The sequence below is a fragment of the Thunnus thynnus genome, chromosome 4, assembly GCF_963924715.1.
Source record: "Thunnus thynnus chromosome 4, fThuThy2.1, whole genome shotgun sequence".
Taxonomy (NCBI): Eukaryota; Metazoa; Chordata; class Actinopteri; order Scombriformes; family Scombridae; genus Thunnus; species Thunnus thynnus.
Window position 1 is genome coordinate 21,276,593 of NC_089520.1, and position 20,622 is coordinate 21,297,214.

Below are 20,622 nucleotides of genomic sequence, written 5' to 3' on the forward strand. Positions count from 1 at the left end.
CATAGAGTGCACAACACATAAGGAGCGAGTTAGGAGTGGTTTCTTTGTTTAGGACTATCCTGTTTGGTGACTAATCTAAACATAACATCTACCTCTGCAGGCCAAATGGACTTCCCAAAACTCCCTAAAGACATTTCATTAGATTGCAAAACAAGCATGAAAATTTAAGAATAGTTGACATCTTTTTGACATCTTTTACAAGGTTATCCAGAGTGGAAGTGACTTTTCACATGACCCTACACATCCCATGACCCCACTAGCAGCGATTTTAGTTGCACTGAACCCCCAGTTTTAAAGCCTCCTCCCTGCAGCATCGGGTCCCCTCAGCAGTAACACAATGCTTGAAAGGGAACAGCTTCAGGCTTTTCCTTCAAACTCATTACCCTGTTGTTTTAACATAATTATTAGAACATTTTTGTGCTTACACAGGATCTCATATCAAAAATCCTGTGGTTTAATAGTTAAAGCGCTACACTGAGCTGATTGCAGCAGTAATGAGCACAATATTCAGGGAAAGTTAGCTTGATCATAAATAAATAAACAGATTAAAAGAGAAAAGTAAGATGTTCCTGGAGTCTTACTGTCTGCATCTTCTTTTAGTCTGTATGGGTATTCAAAAAAGAGGTGACAAATAGTTCATTGCAATAACATTTACAATCGTTTCAACCAGCGATATATCCAACAATAGTCACTTTTTAGCTATGCTTGCATCCTGGCTCTAGGGATGGGATTGTTGGTCTGTTGGTCTGTTGGTCGTTCCATCACATTAGTCCAGACTAAAATATCTCAACAACCATCAGATGGATTGGCATTAACATTTGTACAATCATTCATGGTCCACAAAGGATGAATCCTACTGACATTGGTGTTCTCCTAATTTTTCCCCTACTGACACCAGTTGACATTTGTGGTTTTGAGTGAAATGTCTCCACAGCTATTGGATGGATAAATGGTACACACATATCCGGAAAAATTGTAATAACTTTGGTGATCCCTTAACCCTTCATCCAGCACCATCAGGTCAAAATTTTTATTTGTCCAATACTTGACTGAATACCTGCAGAGCTAACAACATTCCCATCAGCCTCTGCTGTACTTTACGTTTAGTGCTAATTAGCAAATGTTAGCAAGCTAACATGTAAAACTAAGTTGTTGTAAACATTGTACTAGCTAAACATCAGCCTGTTAGCATGGTCACTGTGGGCACGTTAGCATGCTTATGTTAGCATTTCAGCTCACAGAACCACTAGCATGGCAGTAGAGTTTTAGTCTTGTTACACAAACACATAACATTTTTTATTTAAATGAAGAGCCTTTAAAAATGTTTTTAAAAGAATTGTGATCAAGATATGTACTGAGTGTGAAATTTTACAGTTGAAAATTAACTTCTCAGTGCTATCTGGTGGACAAACTATGTAAGGGCAACACTTTCTGAAATACCTCAAAGCCACAGTTTCTCTTTACGTATCGGTTGATACTAATATATCGGTAATAATCAAATAGCAGCCAATTTATTGGTCGAAACTAATTTTTTTTTACTATTCTAGAAAAATGAAACAACACCAAACAAAATACATACAATAGTTACAGCTACTTTAAAGATGGCTTTCTTTCTTTCCTTAAGCGCAGCAATAGTTTGTAGCTATTTGTTCTCCTGTATGGAATTAAAAATACTTGCTGTGAACTACAGAGAGGACAGCTCTCTTATGAAGACGTGTATAAGGAGGATGAGGGATGAAGGAGGGCTATTGGAGAGTAGAGCCTGACAAAGTAACTGCTGTGTCCTCCATATTATTGATCTTTTCCTCTGACGACTGAATCATCTCTGCATCCTCACTGCTTTTGGTCATCACCTCAATCTTTGTCGGAATCGCAGGTCAGAGAGTGTGTTTATATGTATCTCTCCTCTCCTCTATATGTGAAGGTGAATGAGACAAGATGACGTCTGCAGGCAGACGGACAGAATGCTGGATAGTATTTTTCAAGGTGATGCTGCAGGTGACCTCTGACCTGGACGACGGGGCTCTGCTGAGCTCAGCTGTAATGATCGGCTGTTATTCTTTGGCCATCAGTCTCTGCCTTTCACTGGCCACCCCCCTGTCCTGAGGTGATGAGGAAGAAGATGAGAGGATGACAGTGCCAGTAAACACATAGGGCAGTCATACAATACCAGACGTTCAGGTGACAGTGACATTCGTGTTGTGTATGTGTGTGTCAGGGATATGGAAACAGTATATCAATATGTTGCTTTATTGAGGTGGCAGCTCTAATTTGCATGGGCGTTTTTTTCCTGTCTGCGTAAATGAGACAGGAATAGATATGCAAACAACTCGGTGGTGATGGGAGGACAATGGAGGTCTTAAAGGCTTTTCTTTCATTATGGTGTACTGCTTACGTCTTGCAACTATTTTGTGGACGTATCAGCTAATGAGCCTCTTTCATATGCAAAGGAAATAAAGAATTTGGCTTTAGTAGCTGATTGCACGATTTCCTGTCTTTTCTAAAACTAATTAATAATAATAATAATAAAACTTTATTCATATAGCACCTTTCCAAAACAAGGTTTACAAAGTGCTTTACAGGGTAAAAAGAACAAACAACAGGAATCATCAAAGTGTTAATCATAAAAACAAGAAAAATAGCATCATCAATAAAACAGTAATATAATGAAGCAAGAAATTATAGACGGTAATAAAGCATACAAACAAACACATGGTGTGGGAAAGTTAAGATAGAACGATCACAGGAAGTATAGACTATAAAAGTGTGTTTTAAGAAGAGACTTAAAAGAAGAGATAGACTTTCCCCTCCTAATTTCCTCTGGAAGGTTGTTCCAAAGTCTGGGGGCACTAATGGCGAAACACTGTGTCACCTTTGTTTTTTAGTCTGGATCTAGGTACCACCAGGAGACCAGCATTTGAGGACCTCAGGGCCTGTGACAGCAGACTCTAAAACAGGCAGCCAGTGCAAAGATGACAGGATAGGTGTAATGTGCTCTCTCTCTGCATTTTGAATTAATTGTAGAGAGGAGAGAGACTTTTTGCTCTAGACGGAAAAAAGGGAGTTGCAATAATCTAGCCAAAATGAAATAAAAGCATGAATGGCTGTTTCAAGGTTTTTGGTAGACAGAAATGGCTTAATTTTGGAGATTTTCCTAAATTGAATAAAGCTTGAATGTATGACAGATTTGATGTGGCCATTCAGAGTGAGGTTGCTGTCAAATAACACACCGAGGTTTCTACACTGTGGAGTAATAAGATGAGTTTATGAACCTAGTGTGTTTTTAATTTGAGTGTTTGAGGAGTCAGTGCCAACAAGAAATATCTCAGTCTTTTCTGAGTTGAGTTGTAGGAAATTTTGAGCCATCCACTTTTGAATGTCCTTGAGACAGTTTATAAGTGAAGAAATTTCATTGAAGTTATTGTGATCACAGCTGAGATAAATCTGAGTATCGTCTGCGTAAAAATGGAAACTGGCGTTGTGTGATCTTTTGAGATGTCACAAAGGCAGCATGTAAATGGTGAACAGAATCGGGCCAAGCACCGAACCCTGAGGAACCCCACAATCCATCCTAGAGGTGGAAGACCTAGACTCAATAATACCAACACAGAAAGTCCTGTCTGTAAGGTATGACTTAAACCGTGCCACTGATGCCCACCCATTTCTCTAAATGGGACAAGAGGATGGTGTGATCAGCTGTGTCAAACACTGTGCTGAGATCTAGAAATACTAAAATGGAGGGACATCCAGTGTCAGCAACTAAAAACAAGTCATTCATGGGAATTTTCTGTACTGTGGTGAGCTCTAAAAGCTGATTGAAAAGATTCAAACATAGAATTCTCATTTATAAAAGCTAAAAGTTTATTTGTAACAATCTTCTCCAGGACTTTGCCTAAAAAATGAAGTTTAGAGATAGAGAGAGAGAGTTTCTTTAACATGGGCTGAACAAGAGCATTTTTAAAATAATGGGGCACAGTACCAGAAGAAAGGGAGCTATTTAAAGTGTTCAGTATAAAAGGACAAATTGTGGTAAAAACTTCTTTAAAAAATTGAAGAGGGAGAATGTCCAGAGGACAGGGGGAGGGGTTTATTTTGCTGACAATTTCCAACAGTGTAGGTTGAGAGACAAGGTTGAAGAGATCGAGAAGCATTAGGCCTAGTGGGTAAACAAACTGACGGGGGATCTACAGATGAGGTCATACTCTGATGAATGAGGGAGATCTTTTGAGTAAAAAAGTATAAAAACTCATTGCAGGTTTCAGGAGTAGCGTCGACAGAAGGAACAGGGGGAGCATCAGCGGCACGGCTTACAATGTTAAAAAGCACCTTGGGATTAGAAATATTAGATCCAATGAGATGGGAAAAGTAGATGTGTTTAGAGTTGTTTTTTCTTACCACATTTATGTTTTATAGTATGAATGTTTTGATTTATCCATGGCTGGGACATGTGTTTTGTTTTCCTGGTTTTAAATGGAGCAATTTCATAGAGGATGGAATTTGAGATTAGTTAAATATTCATCCACTGATAATAAAGGCTCTAGTTCACAAGGGATAGTGTTAAAAGCTTTACTAAAAATATTGGCAGAGGTAGAATTAAAAACTCTAGACCCTAACTGTGTACATGAGCTGCTAAAACAAGAAGGTAAAACCAAATTAAAACATATGCAATAGTGATTGGAAATACAAGGATCCGAACAAGTCATGTCAGATAATGCAAGACTATAAGACAGAACAAGATTGGCACACATAAAGATTACAATCACTATGAAGCTCAAAAATGTGATACAAAGACAGAATATTTTTACAGACAACAACTCAACTAGACTAAAAGCTATTCTTGAAGTACAACACAGTGCATCAGTAAAAACAACTATTTTTAAACACGTATCAAAATAGAAGCTTAGAAGGTTTATCTGAATTTAAAGGTGACTGCAGTCAAATTCAAAATAAATGTATCAATAAATGTTTATTATGGCCATGCAGTATAGTTTATTTGGAATGAATGGAACAGAGTCATAAACCTGCTCGCTGGTTTCCTTCTTTGTTATCATCACTTTGTAACAATAATAATAATAAATAATAATCAGATGTACACCCCTTTGATAAAAGCGTCAGCTAAATTAAAAATGTAGATGTAAATCATTCTCAATTTACAACAAATACTCCACTGTCAGAACCCAGTCTCTCCAGTTAAGACTGACAGAGCAGAGTGCAGTGTGGGATGGACTATGAGTAAAGAGGCTGACACACTAACATAAAAGACAAGGATGTTCACAGGTTGGTTATTTTCCTTCTTTTCAGCTGTTATTTATTTAACACGCAAATTTAGTAGTGATAACAGATAGGATATTTGTTTAAATTCCTTTTTATGGTAACTTATGAGCTGACGTTTTACTGACTCATATTATGAAACGAAAGCCTGGAAAACACATCATAAATTTTCAATCCTTTTTTTTTTTTTTTTGCAATTTCTGATAAGTGAATAAGTCTTTGTTCTTAATATATTTTTTGAGTTATTTCACAGCAGCTTTTACTTGCAAAGATACTGAAGAAAACAAGTGACACCACTATACAGTTAATACTTTGCTTCAGTTTTGTGAAACCTTACACTTTCTCAAATATGCTACACTATGTCCCTGCACTAAAGGGGGAAATGTTGCACTTTCTTATCATACTTTGATTTATGGGATGCTTTAATCCTTAGTTACTTTGCAGATGAGGATTTTTCACACAAACCACATGCTAAGCTCATTCGATATGATGTATAGCTGCAGATAAATCTACCCAGCTGGCTATATAGGAGTTACGCTAAACACTCACTGTACTAGCTAAAACACTGCTTATAGAATAATGAGTCAATAATGATACAAATACATATAAGAATAATTAATGGATGCTGTGTTACTATTAAGTACATTTTGCTGCAAATACTTCCATATGTTTACATAAGGGAATTTTTGAATGCAGGACAATTACTTCTTTCACTAGTGGAGTTTTCTAACAACACTAGAGATACACTTAATTTCAAACTATTTTTAAGAGCAGTGACAGAAACTCTAACCATATAGCTTAATCAAATAGGCAGACCTATATTTATGCTCACGATTCACACAGGCATAAGTCAAAAACAAAACTAAAAAGACCTCCACAGCTGATGGGGGGGGGGGGGGGGGGGGTGAGTGGGAGATAAGCAGTGCCGGAAATGGAGAAGTCGACTGAAAGGGGCTGCGGTGGTATTAATTAAACAATGCCCATTTTAATCACAGCTAATTATATTTGCAGGCGAGGGTTGAGAGGAGTGAGGGGGCCGAGGGTGATTCTATCGGTGTCTGTGCTCATTAGTGTGGTGCAGCTGTCTGATAGCAAAGTACAGCTTCTGTCATCAAATAATCAGCAATAAATATCATCTCTGTCAGAGGGAGGTGATACTGTTAAAACAGTGATTGTATATAGCAGCTTGGTGAGGATCAACACCAACAACTGGACAGAGAAAACCAGAGAAATGTGAAAAAAGTATTTTATGAGCTGCTTTGGAGCAAAAATACACTGCAAACTCTAAAGGAGGGCATATAATAGTCTGGAGTGAGACAGTAATATAAGAAAAGCAGCCTAACCACATCCCCACTGGTTAAATTGTTAATTAATGTTGCACCCATTTATCAGTCAAATAGCTGTTAATTAGTCTTTTCAATCTCCTCTGCCTTGAACCACATTTTAAACTCTTCTTCTTGCCCTCCTCCTTTGCCTTGTCAATTATCCGTCTGCCATCCCCTTCCCCTCTGTTTCTTTCTCTCACAGATAGATACCTGTTATCTCAGCTCGTCGATGACCGTTTCCCATCTATAAACATTCAGGAGCTCAGACGTTGACCTTTGACTCCTGGCTGACCTCAAGGTTACCAGCAAAAACTAAAAAAGGACAGGGGTACTGAAGGAAACTCATCATAGCTGTGTGTGTTATCTCTATAGAGAGAAGAGGAGGAATTTAAAAAGGGAAAATTATAGGGAGTCATATGGGAAATTGTGGTTAAAGATATGAGCACTGGGCCTCACATACAGGCCAAAGTGTCTCAGCAAGAATGGTGATCACTTTCCCATGTCAGGTGTCTGTCTCATTGACGCTGAGTGTGTGTGTGTGTGTGATGAGCTGAGGTGAGAACACACTCCCAGCTGCAGTTCCACAGCCTCCCTGTCTGTCTCCTCCTGCCACAATCAGCTACGTCTCTAAAAGCGGATTATACAGTCCACCAAAACCTCCTCACCTAAACTCAGAAGGGACTGCAGTGTCTCTCTCTCTCTCTCTCTCTCTCTCTCTCACACACACACACACAAACAGGATTAGCATGCATGTTAAAACATACTGGGGGAAACGCAGTGCACCCACACTCCTGCGTCTGTATTAATGAAAAGCAGGAGGATCTTTATCAAGACAAGGAGGATGAAAATAATCATCTTCTAAAAAGAAGCATTGGAAAATTGATTCAGTGTTTACAATTATGTTAAGATGTAACACATATTCCTCTTGTGATGCAAGACATGACAGTAGCTTTCAGCTAATTTGTATCGTCAGTGGGTGTGTTTTTTATTGTTTGAGGAAAGTAGGATGTTAGATCTGGATGTGATAATATTAACACTAGTTGCTAAATTTAAAAAATACACTCATATCCATCTCCAACTGATGATATTGCAGCAATGACACAAAGATGTGCATCATCATGGTCTGCCTATGTAATTAAGACTTTAAGGGAAATGTTTAATAACCTAAAAATGATTTCCTTTATTGTTTCATGATGGGACATGAGACCAGTAACGGACAGAGAAATAGGTTTTCAATAAAAACTAGAATAGATGGAGAATGAAAGAAGGGGGTGGAGCGAGAAAGAGAAATTGGAGAGACACAGGAGTAAAAAGCAACAGAGATTTTTTCCTGTCTGGTTTTCTATAAGAGGAACGAAAGGAGATAAGACTAAAAGGACTGTCACTCAGAGGAACAATCCTTCCAGTGTCCCCTCTTGCTCCTGCTCCTCCCTCCCTCCTCCTTCTCTCTCCAATTTCCACAGATTCCTGCTGAGATAGAGTCGCTGTTCACAGGGACAGTTTGCTGACATCATTCGCTACATACCGAGTGTCCTGCACTCTCACTGCCCCACCCCAAAACATCTCTGTGACAGGATGGAAACGCATACAGTATACACAAGAGACATGATCATTTCACATTGTACAGTTCTCAGTAACTGGCTGATTAATCACACCGTCAGTCACCAATGATAATTGTTAAAAATTTTTTGGTATTTCTTATTGTTTTCCATTGTTTACTCAATCAAACATGGAAAAGAAAAATGACAAATGTAAAACATATGATGATAGAGAGCAATAATGTAAAGCACACAGTAGATGATAATAATTCAAATAATTTAATAAGATGATTAATTTATTGCTTATTCGAGAAATTAAAAAGAAATTTAAAATATATTTTCCTGATTTAGAATAGTGAACACACAGTGTACAAACAGTACAAATTTAGCAAATTGATAAATAAAGAGATGCCATTTCCGTAACTTACACCCTGCAATGACATTGCTTTTTGCAATACAGTGTAATATGACTCAGTGGGTAGTAGCAGGTACGCTTGGTATGGATGTTAATTACGTCTCAGGTTGTACATGTATCGAATAGATTCTGGGCAGAGTGTGACATGAGGTAAAATGTGCCCATTATGCTGTGCATTATGTATGACAGCAGAACAAACCGACCACAGAGAACCACAGATTACACACATGTTAGGGTTTTGGTTTCAGTATGTAATCAGTGTATTGGAACTGTAATATAGTATGTTGATACAGAAACTCTCTGCTACTGCACATATAAACTGTGACTAGCACTGTAGTTTTTATACATTGCTGCTGATGAATTAATCTTATTCTGTGACAACAACTAAATTCATTGCTATCATAACCTCATTTGATGAAGGACATTTCCAATGATCACACAGAAAATAACAGTCAGAAATGGAGTTTAAGGATGGATTTGCTTTATTTGTCTTTCTGAATTTCAACTCAAGAGAACTCCGACATAATTGCTATCCAGGGTAAAAATGCAGCTCTACAACTTCCATTACAGAAAATGAAATTCTGAAGAAACCTGTGTGATTTTTTTTTTTTTTTTTTTAAATCTGAGATCATGTGATCAGTCCCATTAAGGCTACGCTGAGTTAGAAGGTTACAGACAGAAAGGTTTGCAGCAAGTCAAAAGAACTGAACTAAGGTATGATTATGTAAGACAACTCAAATGCATCATGAACAGAAGAGCAGCTTCCATCTCCATAAACGGAGATAAAACAAAAACTGTTTCACACGCATTCAGCATTTCGCAATCATTGCATTTCAGCAGACTGTTTCCATCCCCAGAAAAAGAGGCAACAAAAGTTAGCACACCCCTGATACAGAGGCCAGAATCCCCCTCACCTCTAAAAGACCTCTGAAGCTGTCCTCTCCCCCCGTCTCCAGCACTGCCACATAGTGTCAGTTTGAAAGCTGTGCAACAAAAGGTCACGACTGAACCATCTTCTTATGGGGATCAAACACATAGCGCTTGAAATGCAGGTGAATGCTAACAGGCTGAGAATCTGCTTTGGGCTCCTCTTCGTTTGCTGGTCCGCCTTTGCCCCCCCCCTTCCCTTTCTTCTTAGAGGTAGAGGATAACAACTGCTTGGTTTCTGGGAGAAGACCCTCTGAAGAAAAGATAAACAGAAAGGTCAAGCAAGGGGGTTGGTTATCTTATTATTTAAAAAACAACAATCAAGAAACATTATATAAATAGATCCCTTTATTTAACAAATCTAGATCCTGATGTGCTGTACTTAGGTCAACTTAATAATCTCAGTATGTAGGTATATCTGATACATGATAGAGATCTTTTCTTCACTGTTATGTATGCAGCAGGTGCTGTATCAGTGCGCTGACCTCAAGATCAACTGATGCCTCCATCATTCTGATGTAACTGATGAAAAGTGCAGAGAACCATGTTTCGGTTGCCTCTTGAGACTAGTCTGGCCCATCCCGACATGTACGCAGCAGTATCGTGCCTCCTCTTTCTGCTTAGACTTAAACTCATGATTCATCCTTCACTCGGGCCTTGTTCTCAGCTGTACTGAGCTGTTTCCTGGGAATGGTGAGCTGCTGTCTGATGTTCACTACAGACTCCTCTATGCCATCATATCTTTGTGCACCGAGTATGGAAACTGGCTGCTTGTTTGCTTGCGGTTTTGCACAAGGAAGGTAAGCAATGTTCTGGGTTCATTGCTTTACACGCTGACTGTCTGACCTCACGTACAACGGCGCCAGCATTCTTCTTGTTATCGTTATGCCAATGTGAGGGTTGTTATGGTTGCAGCGCCGCCAGAAATCTCTCCTTGTTATCTATGATCAGCTGAAAACGTCCATTTACCTCCACAAAAGAGACACACACACACACACACCCAAACTTGAATGATTTGTGTTCACATATAAATGACACATAAGGACCACTTCTTTACACATTTGTTCTCAAATTAACTTCCATTATATTATAAAATTCTTGCACAGACTAAGACTGCAGGTAATGGGAGAATCACTGATGAAGAACCTAAGAATCAAGATATGTGTATGTGAAGCACGAGGCATTAGTGACATATGTACATTAGACAGTGTGTTTATCTGACAGAGTCCAAAATTAACACCCGACAATCACCAAATATGGGTAAAAATAGGGTTTGGTGTACTACATATAAAACCAGGTCATCTGCCGAGTTGGCAGCAAATTAATTTTTTGAGGGGCAGCATGATACCACTGTGTTTTCTGTTCTAACACCAGATAAGAGTATGGAGGAATGATAATCTCGCTGTCCCTTGTGCCCATTAAAAAATTCTAGTCAACAATAGTATCCTTTTAATGAAGAAGTCCATGACTGGCTGATGTGTTGCACAGTTCCTTAGGACTTCTATATCAGTCATTGTAATAAAGCCTACACAGAGTTACATATGTGGTAGCACATATATATATATGTATGCTGGTGCAGAAAGGAAGAATTGAGGAGATTATGATGAGTCACAGAGACTGAGAGACTTCTTTTTGTCTCACTAGCAAAGTATTTAAACATTGGTACTACATCACAATCGGTCTCACTGATTGTATTCACTGTTGTTTAACTGAGAGCCTTAAATAAAGTCTGTGGATGAGGTCAGATCTTCTTAAAACTCTCTCTGTAAATATTTAAAATTTGCATTATTTCTGATGAAATAACAAGAGCTCATCTATTAGTCAACTGACATAAAATTAATCAGCAACTATAATGATAATTGCTCAATTGTTTTAGTCACTCCTCAAGCACAAATGCCACACATTCTCTGATTCCAGCTTCTCAAATGTGAGGATTTGCTGCTTTTCTCTGTATGTAACATGATAGTAACATGAATATTTTGGGGTTTTGGACTGTTGGTTGAACAAATCAAGCAATATGATGGTATCACCTTGGGCTTCAGGAAATTGTGATGGCTTTTTTAAAAAACTATTTGTCTGACAGATGGACCAAAGATTAACTGCATAATCAAGAAAATAGCCGGCAGATTAATCGATAATGAAAATAATCATTAGTTGCAGTCCTATAAATAACACAGCAGATATGAGAAACAGAAAAGCATTTGGCAGCGAAATCTGCATGAAAGCAGACACTGTCCTCCACTTTTTCATTCATTCTCTCTATCTTATGCATGTTTGTGTGAAGAGAAGAAAACACCCATACAATTATATATGCCATTACTCAAATGTAGAACTTTCAAAAGGCTAAAACCTATCACAACTAAATACCATCCTTCTGTATCAGTCTGACAAACCCCTAATCAGCAGCAGAGTAGTGCCATCTTCCCCCTGAGGCCCGGCGGAGTCTCATATGAACACCACTGAATGTCTGCATTATGTTCATACATGAGGATGTGTGTATCCGTATGTCAAGAGACCTTCGAGTATGCAAGTGTGAGGCAGTGAAGAGGATGTAGGTGAGGTTCTCTTTCTAAATGTTTTTGTTTTCTCTTCCCTCCCGGTGTGGAGCCGTGGGTTTGGAGCAACAGAAGGTAAAATAAACACAGAACAGACTTCCCCCGGAACACAGGCAATCCCCAGAGGAATCCTGGGAATGTGGTTCGGGATGTCAGGCCTACCACTCTTACCACATCCTGAAAACCGTCCGCAGAGCCCCCAAAATCCAAGGACAGACGGAGAAAGTTTTGATGTGTGTAGTGATGAAGAGGGACACGTACAGTATCTATGCAGCCTAGTGTCAAACTAAGCGATATAATCGAAATGCATCTGATAAATCCTTACCTTGTACTCGAATCTTAAACTTCCCGCTCTGTCCGAACCCGCCCTCGATAACACCGGTCTCACCTGTCGACAATGTGACCTTCAACCCCACAAAGAGCTGCAGGTTGGTCTCCTTCTTGAACAGGTTGCGGCCGATCACAGTATAATCATCAGTCACCTGAGAGCACGAGAGAGAGGGAAAGAGACTTATGAACTGCAGCACTAATGACAAATAGAATGAAAGCACAAAACGTGATTAGAAGTACGTTTTAAATGGTGGGAAAGCATATGATCTAATTATGACTGTGAATATGTCAGGATGAATTTTAGTCTGATTTCCTGGCTCCTTCCTCCGATGACTAGATCTTGTGGATTGCCATGATTTCCTTCATCAGGGTAGGATGAGGAAGAACCGCGCACCCTCCATCCTGTACCCCCATCAACTGCACTGCTCGTTGTAAGCCGCATTCTTCGAGGCTCGCCGCCTGGCTGTCTCGCACTCTCTCTTTCATCCCCCTGCACATTTTATGCTATATTTGTTTGTATTTCTTGCTTATCATCCATCACTAAGTCGATCTTACCCGCCACTAATCTGATAACAGGAGGGCACCGCTCTGTCTCCAACTCACCCCCCCCCCCAGCCCTCCACCTCCAGCTCTTCCTCTCTCTTCTGCCTAACCCTCATTCATTCTTGAACATTTGACCCTGACGTCCCTCAAGCGTGACTGATGCGCTGATAAAAAAAATACAGTTGCTATACACGTCTGACAGACCGTATGAATTGTGACTGGTCGAGGTCGTCATATCTGAACAATGCCAGTAATGTGTCTTTTACGAAGAGGAATTCTTAAGTCTTATAACATAACTGACTCATTCTGGGAGACAGATAAACAACAAATGTAATGTCACATGACCAGGATCTGACCTCTTGCACACGCTGTTCTCCTCCTGAGTCACTGACTGGAGCTGTCAACAGCCTGAGGTGCTAACAGCAGGAAACTAGTTCACACACTTGACCCCCGACCTGAATCTGACCCTGCACGAGGGTGCACACAAAGAAACTTCACTGTACACTGTAAAATAAACAAGTGTCATAACACCTTCAGTGCGCATACAGATAGGGATGAATCCCGAAACTCTGTTTTAAATAGAAACTGGTTCAAAGTTTGTAAGAACTCTGAGATTTTTTCAGTTCTTTTATCAGTCCTTGAGGAAACCAGGGAGTGACATGCAGAAAAGCTATGTTTTCAACTGTGAGCTTGTTGCAAATAGAAAACTGTTATGAACAAGCTAAAACAGAAACTGGCTGTCTATAGCCAAACTGTTTAGCCAAATTAGCCACGTACAGTATCTTAAAATTAAGCAAACTCTTGTAAACTAAGCCACATTAGCAGTAAAGAGTAAGAGTGATAGTGGCTGATTTCTATGTTCTATATTCTTTTTAATCTTCACTCAGTGTTTTGATGTCAGGAATGTTATTCATTTTATTTAGATTTTGTTTACAGGGATATTTTTTTGAGTTTATATAGTAACTTTACTGTCATAAACATTGCTGTTGCTGCTCTAGAAACAATATTTTGTCACATAAAAGTACATAAATAATATAAATTTGTATCCTGTTCTAAATGTATTCGTTTTGTTTAGCACAGTACTAAAAAAACAAGAGTATCAAGTATCGGACAGAAGGTATCGATAAAATCCTAAAGATTGTTATTGGACATTGTAGAACTTTTGAAAAATTGTCAAATCAGATGTTGATGTCAATAAGAAAACAACAGACTTTGATTAGATGAGATATGGATCATTATGACCTGTAAATCAGGACAGAATGTAACATCAATCACACAAGAATGAAAATCAAAATATGTGGGAGAGAGAGAGGAGTAGAACAAGAGAGAGACATGATGACCCAGAGAGAATTAGGGAGTCAGGTGAACTCACAGAGTCATGTGGGTATTCCTATGCCACTCAGGTGTGTCCAAACAGCACCAGCCTCTGACAGCTAGACAGGGCGAGTGGCGTCAGACGGCCACCCACACACACCTCTGTGTCACAGCACATGCTAAGGCATGCATACCCGCCCATGCCTCAAACAGTGCTCACCAGGGCTGCATATGCATGCTTGTTTGTGTGTACGTGTCTGTTTATGAATATACAATAGGGGTTCTGTCTGAGAGGCACGCTCCAGTGCCATCAGCAATGAGAAACATCCAAAGAAGAATCAGAGCGGAGCATAAGGTGATAAAGAGGGCAGAGAAACAAGGGCAACGTTCAAGGTTAAGCAGAACAATGGAGAGTCAGAAAAAGACCGTTTTTAATAACAGACAAACTGTTTAGTGTCCACTCACCCTTTCCACCTGTCCCTCCTTGTGTTTGGTCTTGTAGATGCGCAGGCGAGGCAGGGCAGTCTCAGCATAGCCTTTATCTTCAAACCCCTGCAGCAGACGGCCTTGGAAGGCCAAACGGCATGCGTTAGCGTGGATGTCTGTGTCTAGCTTGGAGCCAATCACAAGACAGAGTGAGGGACATGTGACTGGCCGCTCAAACTCTAACAAAGCCCATTGCTCTGAGTCGGGTCCTGAACTCGCCTCTCCCTGACCGGTGAGATATGCGTCTTGGTAGAAGTACTCCCTGTCGAAGGTGAAGGGTGTTTCTAGTGAGCACGGCTCTGGAGGTGGTTTAGTGTCTGAAGGGGGCTCTGAGACACCCACAGGTGGCAGGCCGAAGAAGGTCACCCTCGCCATGACTGTTTCATGCCCCACTGTAATGTGGAACTTGGCACGGGTGGCAAGAGAGCCCTTGAAGTAGCCTATCTTCCTGACCGAGACGACAGCTGCATAGAGGGTATGCAGGGAGCCAGGGGTGCACACCACACCCCGCTCCAACAGTTTAGGGTCAAACTGTGTCACACACACGCCCACACGATCTCCCTGCATGGCCCCAGACACTGGCTTCCGAAACATCTGCACCGACTTTACTTTCTTGGTCACCTGATGTCAGAGAGCACAGAAGTACAGTAAATAAAAAACACAATTTAAACAACATAGATTTCTATAATCAGTTTAATAACAATTTTAACAGAGCAGATTTGGAAAGCTATACAATTCACAGATACAAGAGAAAGCAAAAGCTGCATAAATACACTATACTGCAGTACACTGGAACTCTGCTGCTAAAAGTTCATCGCTCACTTTTCACAAAATGGGAAATATAAGTTGATTTTAATACCTATGTATATTTAAATGTTTCTTTAACATTTTCAATCATTTCTTCAGGTTACTATTAAATCAACTAAACATGGAATACAGCATGTGATAAAATAAAAAATTATATATATGTATGTGTATACATTTTATATATATATATACACACACACACACACATATATATATATATATACATATATATGTATATCCTCATCACAGAGATGATTTATAACATATTTAAGGGAAAGGCTCAATTTAGTACTTTTGTCAGGTTTTTTATCATTAAAATATGCACATAAGTAAACAGCTTATTGAACATGCATAACCACTTAAGCTACGTGTGTCTTTAAAAGATAACAGAACCATTTGTCAAAATGCTGCTTTCTATAAAATGCTTTTTATGCCAATGTCCAAATGTATTTACTGTCAATTAATCCCACAAAGCTTTAGTGAAGTGCAAACTATTGTATGTGGTTTATTTGTTGGAAAACTGTCAGTGTTTTGGTGAAAAAAAAAATCATATTTGAATATGTATTTAAAAATGTAAAACACTGACAAAAACTTATTATTAGCTGATGATGTACTTTGTTTTGATTTCACAAGTATACAAATTCACAACTGAAAGATACCGATCTGACTATCTATCAATATATCCATCAGTGATTGTTGTTTCTGGCATACGACAATGTCTTTCTAATTGTTTTTGTTGTCTTTTATCAGACAGTGACAAAATCAACAGTAGTGGTTCAGATCAAAGCTTTGTCACAAGTGACTGATCATTTAGCCATTTGCTGCCACCAAGAGGTGAATATAATAACTGCAGACAAAACTGCTGAGCCCGGCTGAAAGTTTGCATCTGGTCTAAATTACTAAACTCCTGTGCTGCCAGTCCACCCCCCAAGTCCCCTCATCCTTCCCTCACATTAAACTGACACATCCTCTGAACCCACTCGGCCATCCCTCCCTCTGTCTGCCCACATCCAGTAAACTTCTGAACTTCCGAAACGCTGTGGTTTCCACAAAAGCATTTCCAGCACTCGGGTATGTTGTCTGCTTGTAAATATCCGAGATTCAGAATTCATGCCCAATCTTTGAAATGTACCTTTAGTGCTGGGATTTCCACTGTGTCGTTGATGGCCAGTGACCCCTGCAGGATGGTCCCTGTCATGACTGTTCCCTGACCGCGGATGGAGAAGCAATGGTCCACAGCCATCAGAAGGTCACCTCCGGGGTCTCTCTGAGGGAGGTATGTCTGTTTCTTCAAAAGCTGAGACAGAAACCAACAAGGAAATAAGTAAGAAACACCTATTCACACATGAAAAGATAACTTGTGTCGCACTATTGCAAGGGCACGTGTGTGACTCTCGAGAAACAGAAACACACATACACAAATATGAACCCAGATACCAATTAAGTAATAAACAAACACCAACTTTGTCGGTTTGCCGATAAGCACTGAAAATTTTCAAGTACAATACAAACTGCAAACAAAGAAAGTATTCTGTTGTTATGTTTAATTGGACAGTAAGTACACACAGGTGAGAACTACTCTTATTATCTTATTGATGTTAATTGACAAATAGCATTTGCTCATAAGTAAGAACTTGTGCTGTTTTGAGCAACATTAATAACAACAGAAGGGCTCCAGTGTGTTTCCAGACTTTACCTCGATTAACTCTGGCACTCCCTGTGGCTCCTCTGTGTCAGCAGCCTCCGGGCCTCCAGGCTTCGCTGCCACAGCTATAACTGGACACTCCTTAAATCTGGGCAACAAAAAACAGTCATGTGGAAATTACTTCATGTTTTAATGTTGAAGTAATGATTAAAATTAACTATTTGTATTGAAAAAACAGAGAGGGAGACAGAATGGTTAGGGATGGAGGAAGTTTGACAAGAGATTAAATTGAAGGAGGCATGCAGGATGCCCTAACTTACTTAACTGTCTGGGCCAAGATTTTACACTCACTTCCTCTTACACCTCTTCAGATTAAGTATTTTACTTGTATTAAATGCAGACCTGGTGCCCTCCAGTGTTTTGTGCAGTCTCTTGGTCATTTTCTCGATGGCACTCTGTCTCTTGTTGGCTGGCAGTAGGTCAATCTTGTTCAAGATGACCACCATGCGAGGGCAAGTCAGTTCTCCTATCAGCAGACACTCTGCAGTCTGAGTCTGTACCCCTTTCACCACGTCCACCACCAGCATCATCAGGTCAATGATTTGAGCCCCTAGAAAAGAGATACTAGATATTACTAACATGCAATAAAAACCAACATAGCACAGTAATTAACATTCCTGTTGTTCATCTGTATAAATTTAATATGGCATCCTATAAAAAAGAGAAAAGGTTTGGGTGGTTTTGTCTATTAATTCATCCACCTCAGTGTGATATCGACTATGAAGCCGACAACAGCAATACAAACAGGAACAGACACAGACACCCAAGAAAAACAGTAGAACAAGAAGAGAAATTAGGGGAGGGGTGCACAAAAGCAAAGAGAGAGTAAAGGGCTAGAGGGTTGAAACTAGAGCTGCGGCTCACTTGGTTGTCTTTCCTTTCCCTCTTTTCTTTTCCTGACTTTGGCAGTCTCTCTTTCCTGTGCTCCCCTCTTTTCTCTCCTTCCATTTGGCTCCCTCTCTTTCCTGTGCTCTCCCCACTTGGGACAAGAGGGGAAGTTTAATACATACCCCGATCCCTGCACTTTCCTTCCTCCCTAATCTATAGCATGTGCCACCCCACTGGCTCATAGGTTTCATTTAGTATGTTGGTTACATGACACGGCAACATTAAGTGTTTGAGTGCCTCTATAACAAACCGATTACTTCACCCACAGACTGCCTATTATCTGTTAATGCTTTGTACATTTTAAAAAGTGGGAGCTAATGTGTTCAGGTGTGTGACAAATGAGAGGGAGGACTAAAAGAGAAAGCAGGTAATACACCATGTCCCTCTGAGTTAGTGACCTGTAGTCACTCTCTAAGTGCCTCACCACTGTAGTCATTTCTCCTCACTCCCGGTCCAGTTCAACATGTCATAATGTGTCAAACTACTTGCAGAGAGAAGGCGCCCTCTGCTGGGAATGTAAAATTTGAGTGTGACAGAGGTCTACTTATCATTCTACACAGAATAACTTCAGGTTCAGTGTGCCAAAATGTAGTTGTTACTACTACATATGCACATTGAGCACAAAAGATGGAAAATACCGCAATTTATCATGTCATGATCTATAGTGAGATGTTATCCATTTACTGGTACTTATTGCACTATGCTTTCTTTAAATATGTAAATGATACACTAGTACCAAGCAGTATTTGTACTTGAGTTAATTGTGGACTTTACAAAACAGTTTGCTGTTTGCAAAGTAATTTGTTTTTTTGAGTTTTCTGTTACTCTTGAAAAGATTTACATGTGGCTGTTTTGAATGATTTTTACATAGGCTACATGCAGATGTGTGCCTGTCAAAAATGCTACCACTATATGCGCTTTGTTTCATAGATGCTGCTGTTGCAGTGTATCGTTGTGTGTCTATCAAATTCTGATAGTGAGAGTAATTTATTATGCAGTGAAGAAATACAGCACTATGTGATTTGATAGCTACTATTCTAAAGCTGTATATACACTCAGTTACCAGTGTATTAGCTACACATAGCTTAAACTAATGCAATCTAATACAAAAGCCACCCATCCTAGCTTCATTAAAGTTACAATGTTCAGTACACTGAGGGGTAATGTTTACTCTAAACTCATTGATGTAATGGAGTGGAAAAAATTTAGGAACACCTCTCCACAGCAACACACCACAGCCTCCAAAATGACCATCAGGTTGGATCAAAACCTCTCTGAAAAACTTTCATCAGGATTTAATTTAGAGCTGTTGTGTTACACTATTGACTAGGTGGGAGTAATAAACTGGCAACTGAGAGTACTTGGTGGGATGTAATTGATTACTGTCGCCTGTATCATCACACTATATAACTATATACTATCCACCCATTACTTTCATAATGCCTACACAAATGTTTTTATATTGTTATATTTATATTTTGTTTTATCTCTCTATGTTTGACCACTTCATGAGATCCTTGTTCGTATTGCATTTTCTGTATATTTTATGATATTATATTTTTTTGGAGCACCTTGTACCTAATAAAGTTTATCATTATTATAAATATCAATTGAACATAATTTATAGACTTCACCTCCAATAATAGTCCGAATCAGAGAGGCGTGTCCGGGACAATCCACCAGGGTGAACTGCAGGCTGTCATACTGCTGCTGTCCGAGACTCTCCCGCAGGTGACTCGGCAGATCCACCGTGAAAGAGGAGAAGCCCAGGTCCAGCGTGATGCCTCTCTCACGGGACTGCGGGTTCTTGTCGAAGGCGGCGGTGGAAGCGGTGCTGCTCAGCGCCCTGGCAAGCGACGTCTTCCCGCTGTCGACATGTCCGAGTACCCCGATGTTGAAATTTAACGTTTTTGTCCGACTGTCAGCAGAGTCTGACATTTTGCCAGTTTGTTGTAATGATTATAACTGGCGTGACTGAGTTAGACTTTGGTCTCAGTTAACGGTTACAGAGAAAACATCAGGCGGTGTTACTGCTGCTACTCACAAACTTTCCGTTCAGTGACATTCGTTAATTATAACCGAAACACTTTAAGCAATACGCTGTTCTAATTACTTTGTGGCTTACAAAATATAGAGAACTATAAATGAGACTTTACTTCGGCAGTTGAGAGACACGTCTTCCCTGCTTCCCATCCTCAGCACAACAACATGCTAAAGCGGAACGTTTTATCAGTAGCTAACAAAAGTAACTGTAATGGCTATTTGTTTAAAACGTAAATATAAAATGTGGGAATGGCGATGAAAACCCTCTATCTGCTATGTTTCACACTTATTTGAGACTATTATTTAGTCACTGACAAGTTTCTAGTGGTTTCTACTACGACACAGCAACTGAAACACAAACGGAAATGAAAACTCTGGGGGTGGGGTTTTGAGGGGTGGAAATGATTGACGTGAATTTTAGCCAATTAAAATTTTGTATTAATCGGTATGGTCCAATCGGTTTACTCGATAGTCC

At 39.7% G+C, this 20,622-nt stretch overlaps 1 protein-coding gene across 3 annotated transcripts; it reads right to left on the minus strand.

Moving 5' to 3' along the window:
* Nucleotides 1-1,397: 1,397 nt before the first annotated feature.
* eefsec (eukaryotic elongation factor, selenocysteine-tRNA-specific) lies at nucleotides 1,398-20,549 on the minus strand. 3 transcript variants are annotated; one of them, XR_010928166.1, is made up of 8 exons: nucleotides 19,739-20,549; nucleotides 17,559-17,766; nucleotides 17,208-17,304; nucleotides 16,644-16,808; nucleotides 14,684-15,325; nucleotides 12,357-12,513; nucleotides 9,962-10,445; nucleotides 9,625-9,729 (listed from the first exon to the last, which is right to left on the minus strand). XR_010928166.1 is itself a non-coding variant. In XM_067587453.1 (7 exons), exons 1-7 carry the CDS (start codon nucleotides 20,040-20,042, stop codon nucleotides 2,083-2,085), a joined length of 1,593 nt encoding a protein of 530 aa, XP_067443554.1. In that variant the 5' UTR covers nucleotides 20,043-20,549; the 3' UTR covers nucleotides 1,398-2,082. The 3 variants fall into 3 exon arrangements, 2 of the variants coding, with proteins under 2 accessions (XP_067443554.1, XP_067443552.1); XM_067587453.1 differs by lacking the exons at nucleotides 9,625-9,729; nucleotides 9,962-10,445 and adding an exon at nucleotides 1,398-2,102; XM_067587451.1 differs by lacking the exon at nucleotides 9,962-10,445 and having other exon boundaries at nucleotides 9,009-9,729.
* Nucleotides 20,550-20,622: the final 73 nt, after the last annotated feature.

Bases quoted from the DNA above. Each gene is read 5' to 3' on its own strand.
- eefsec (XM_067587451.1), bottom strand. From the start codon at position 20,042: ATGTCAGACTCTGCTGACAGTCGGACAAAAACGTTAAATTTCAACATC. The intron at 16,809-17,207 runs GTAAAGTCTGGA...TTTCTGTCTCAG, and splicing joins GAGTGCCAGAGTTAATCGAG to CTTTTGAAGAAACAGACATA. The intron at 9,730-12,356 runs GTAAGGATTTAT...TCTTTTCTTCAG, and splicing joins GTTTAAGATTCGAGTACAAG to AGGGTCTTCTCCCAGAAACC.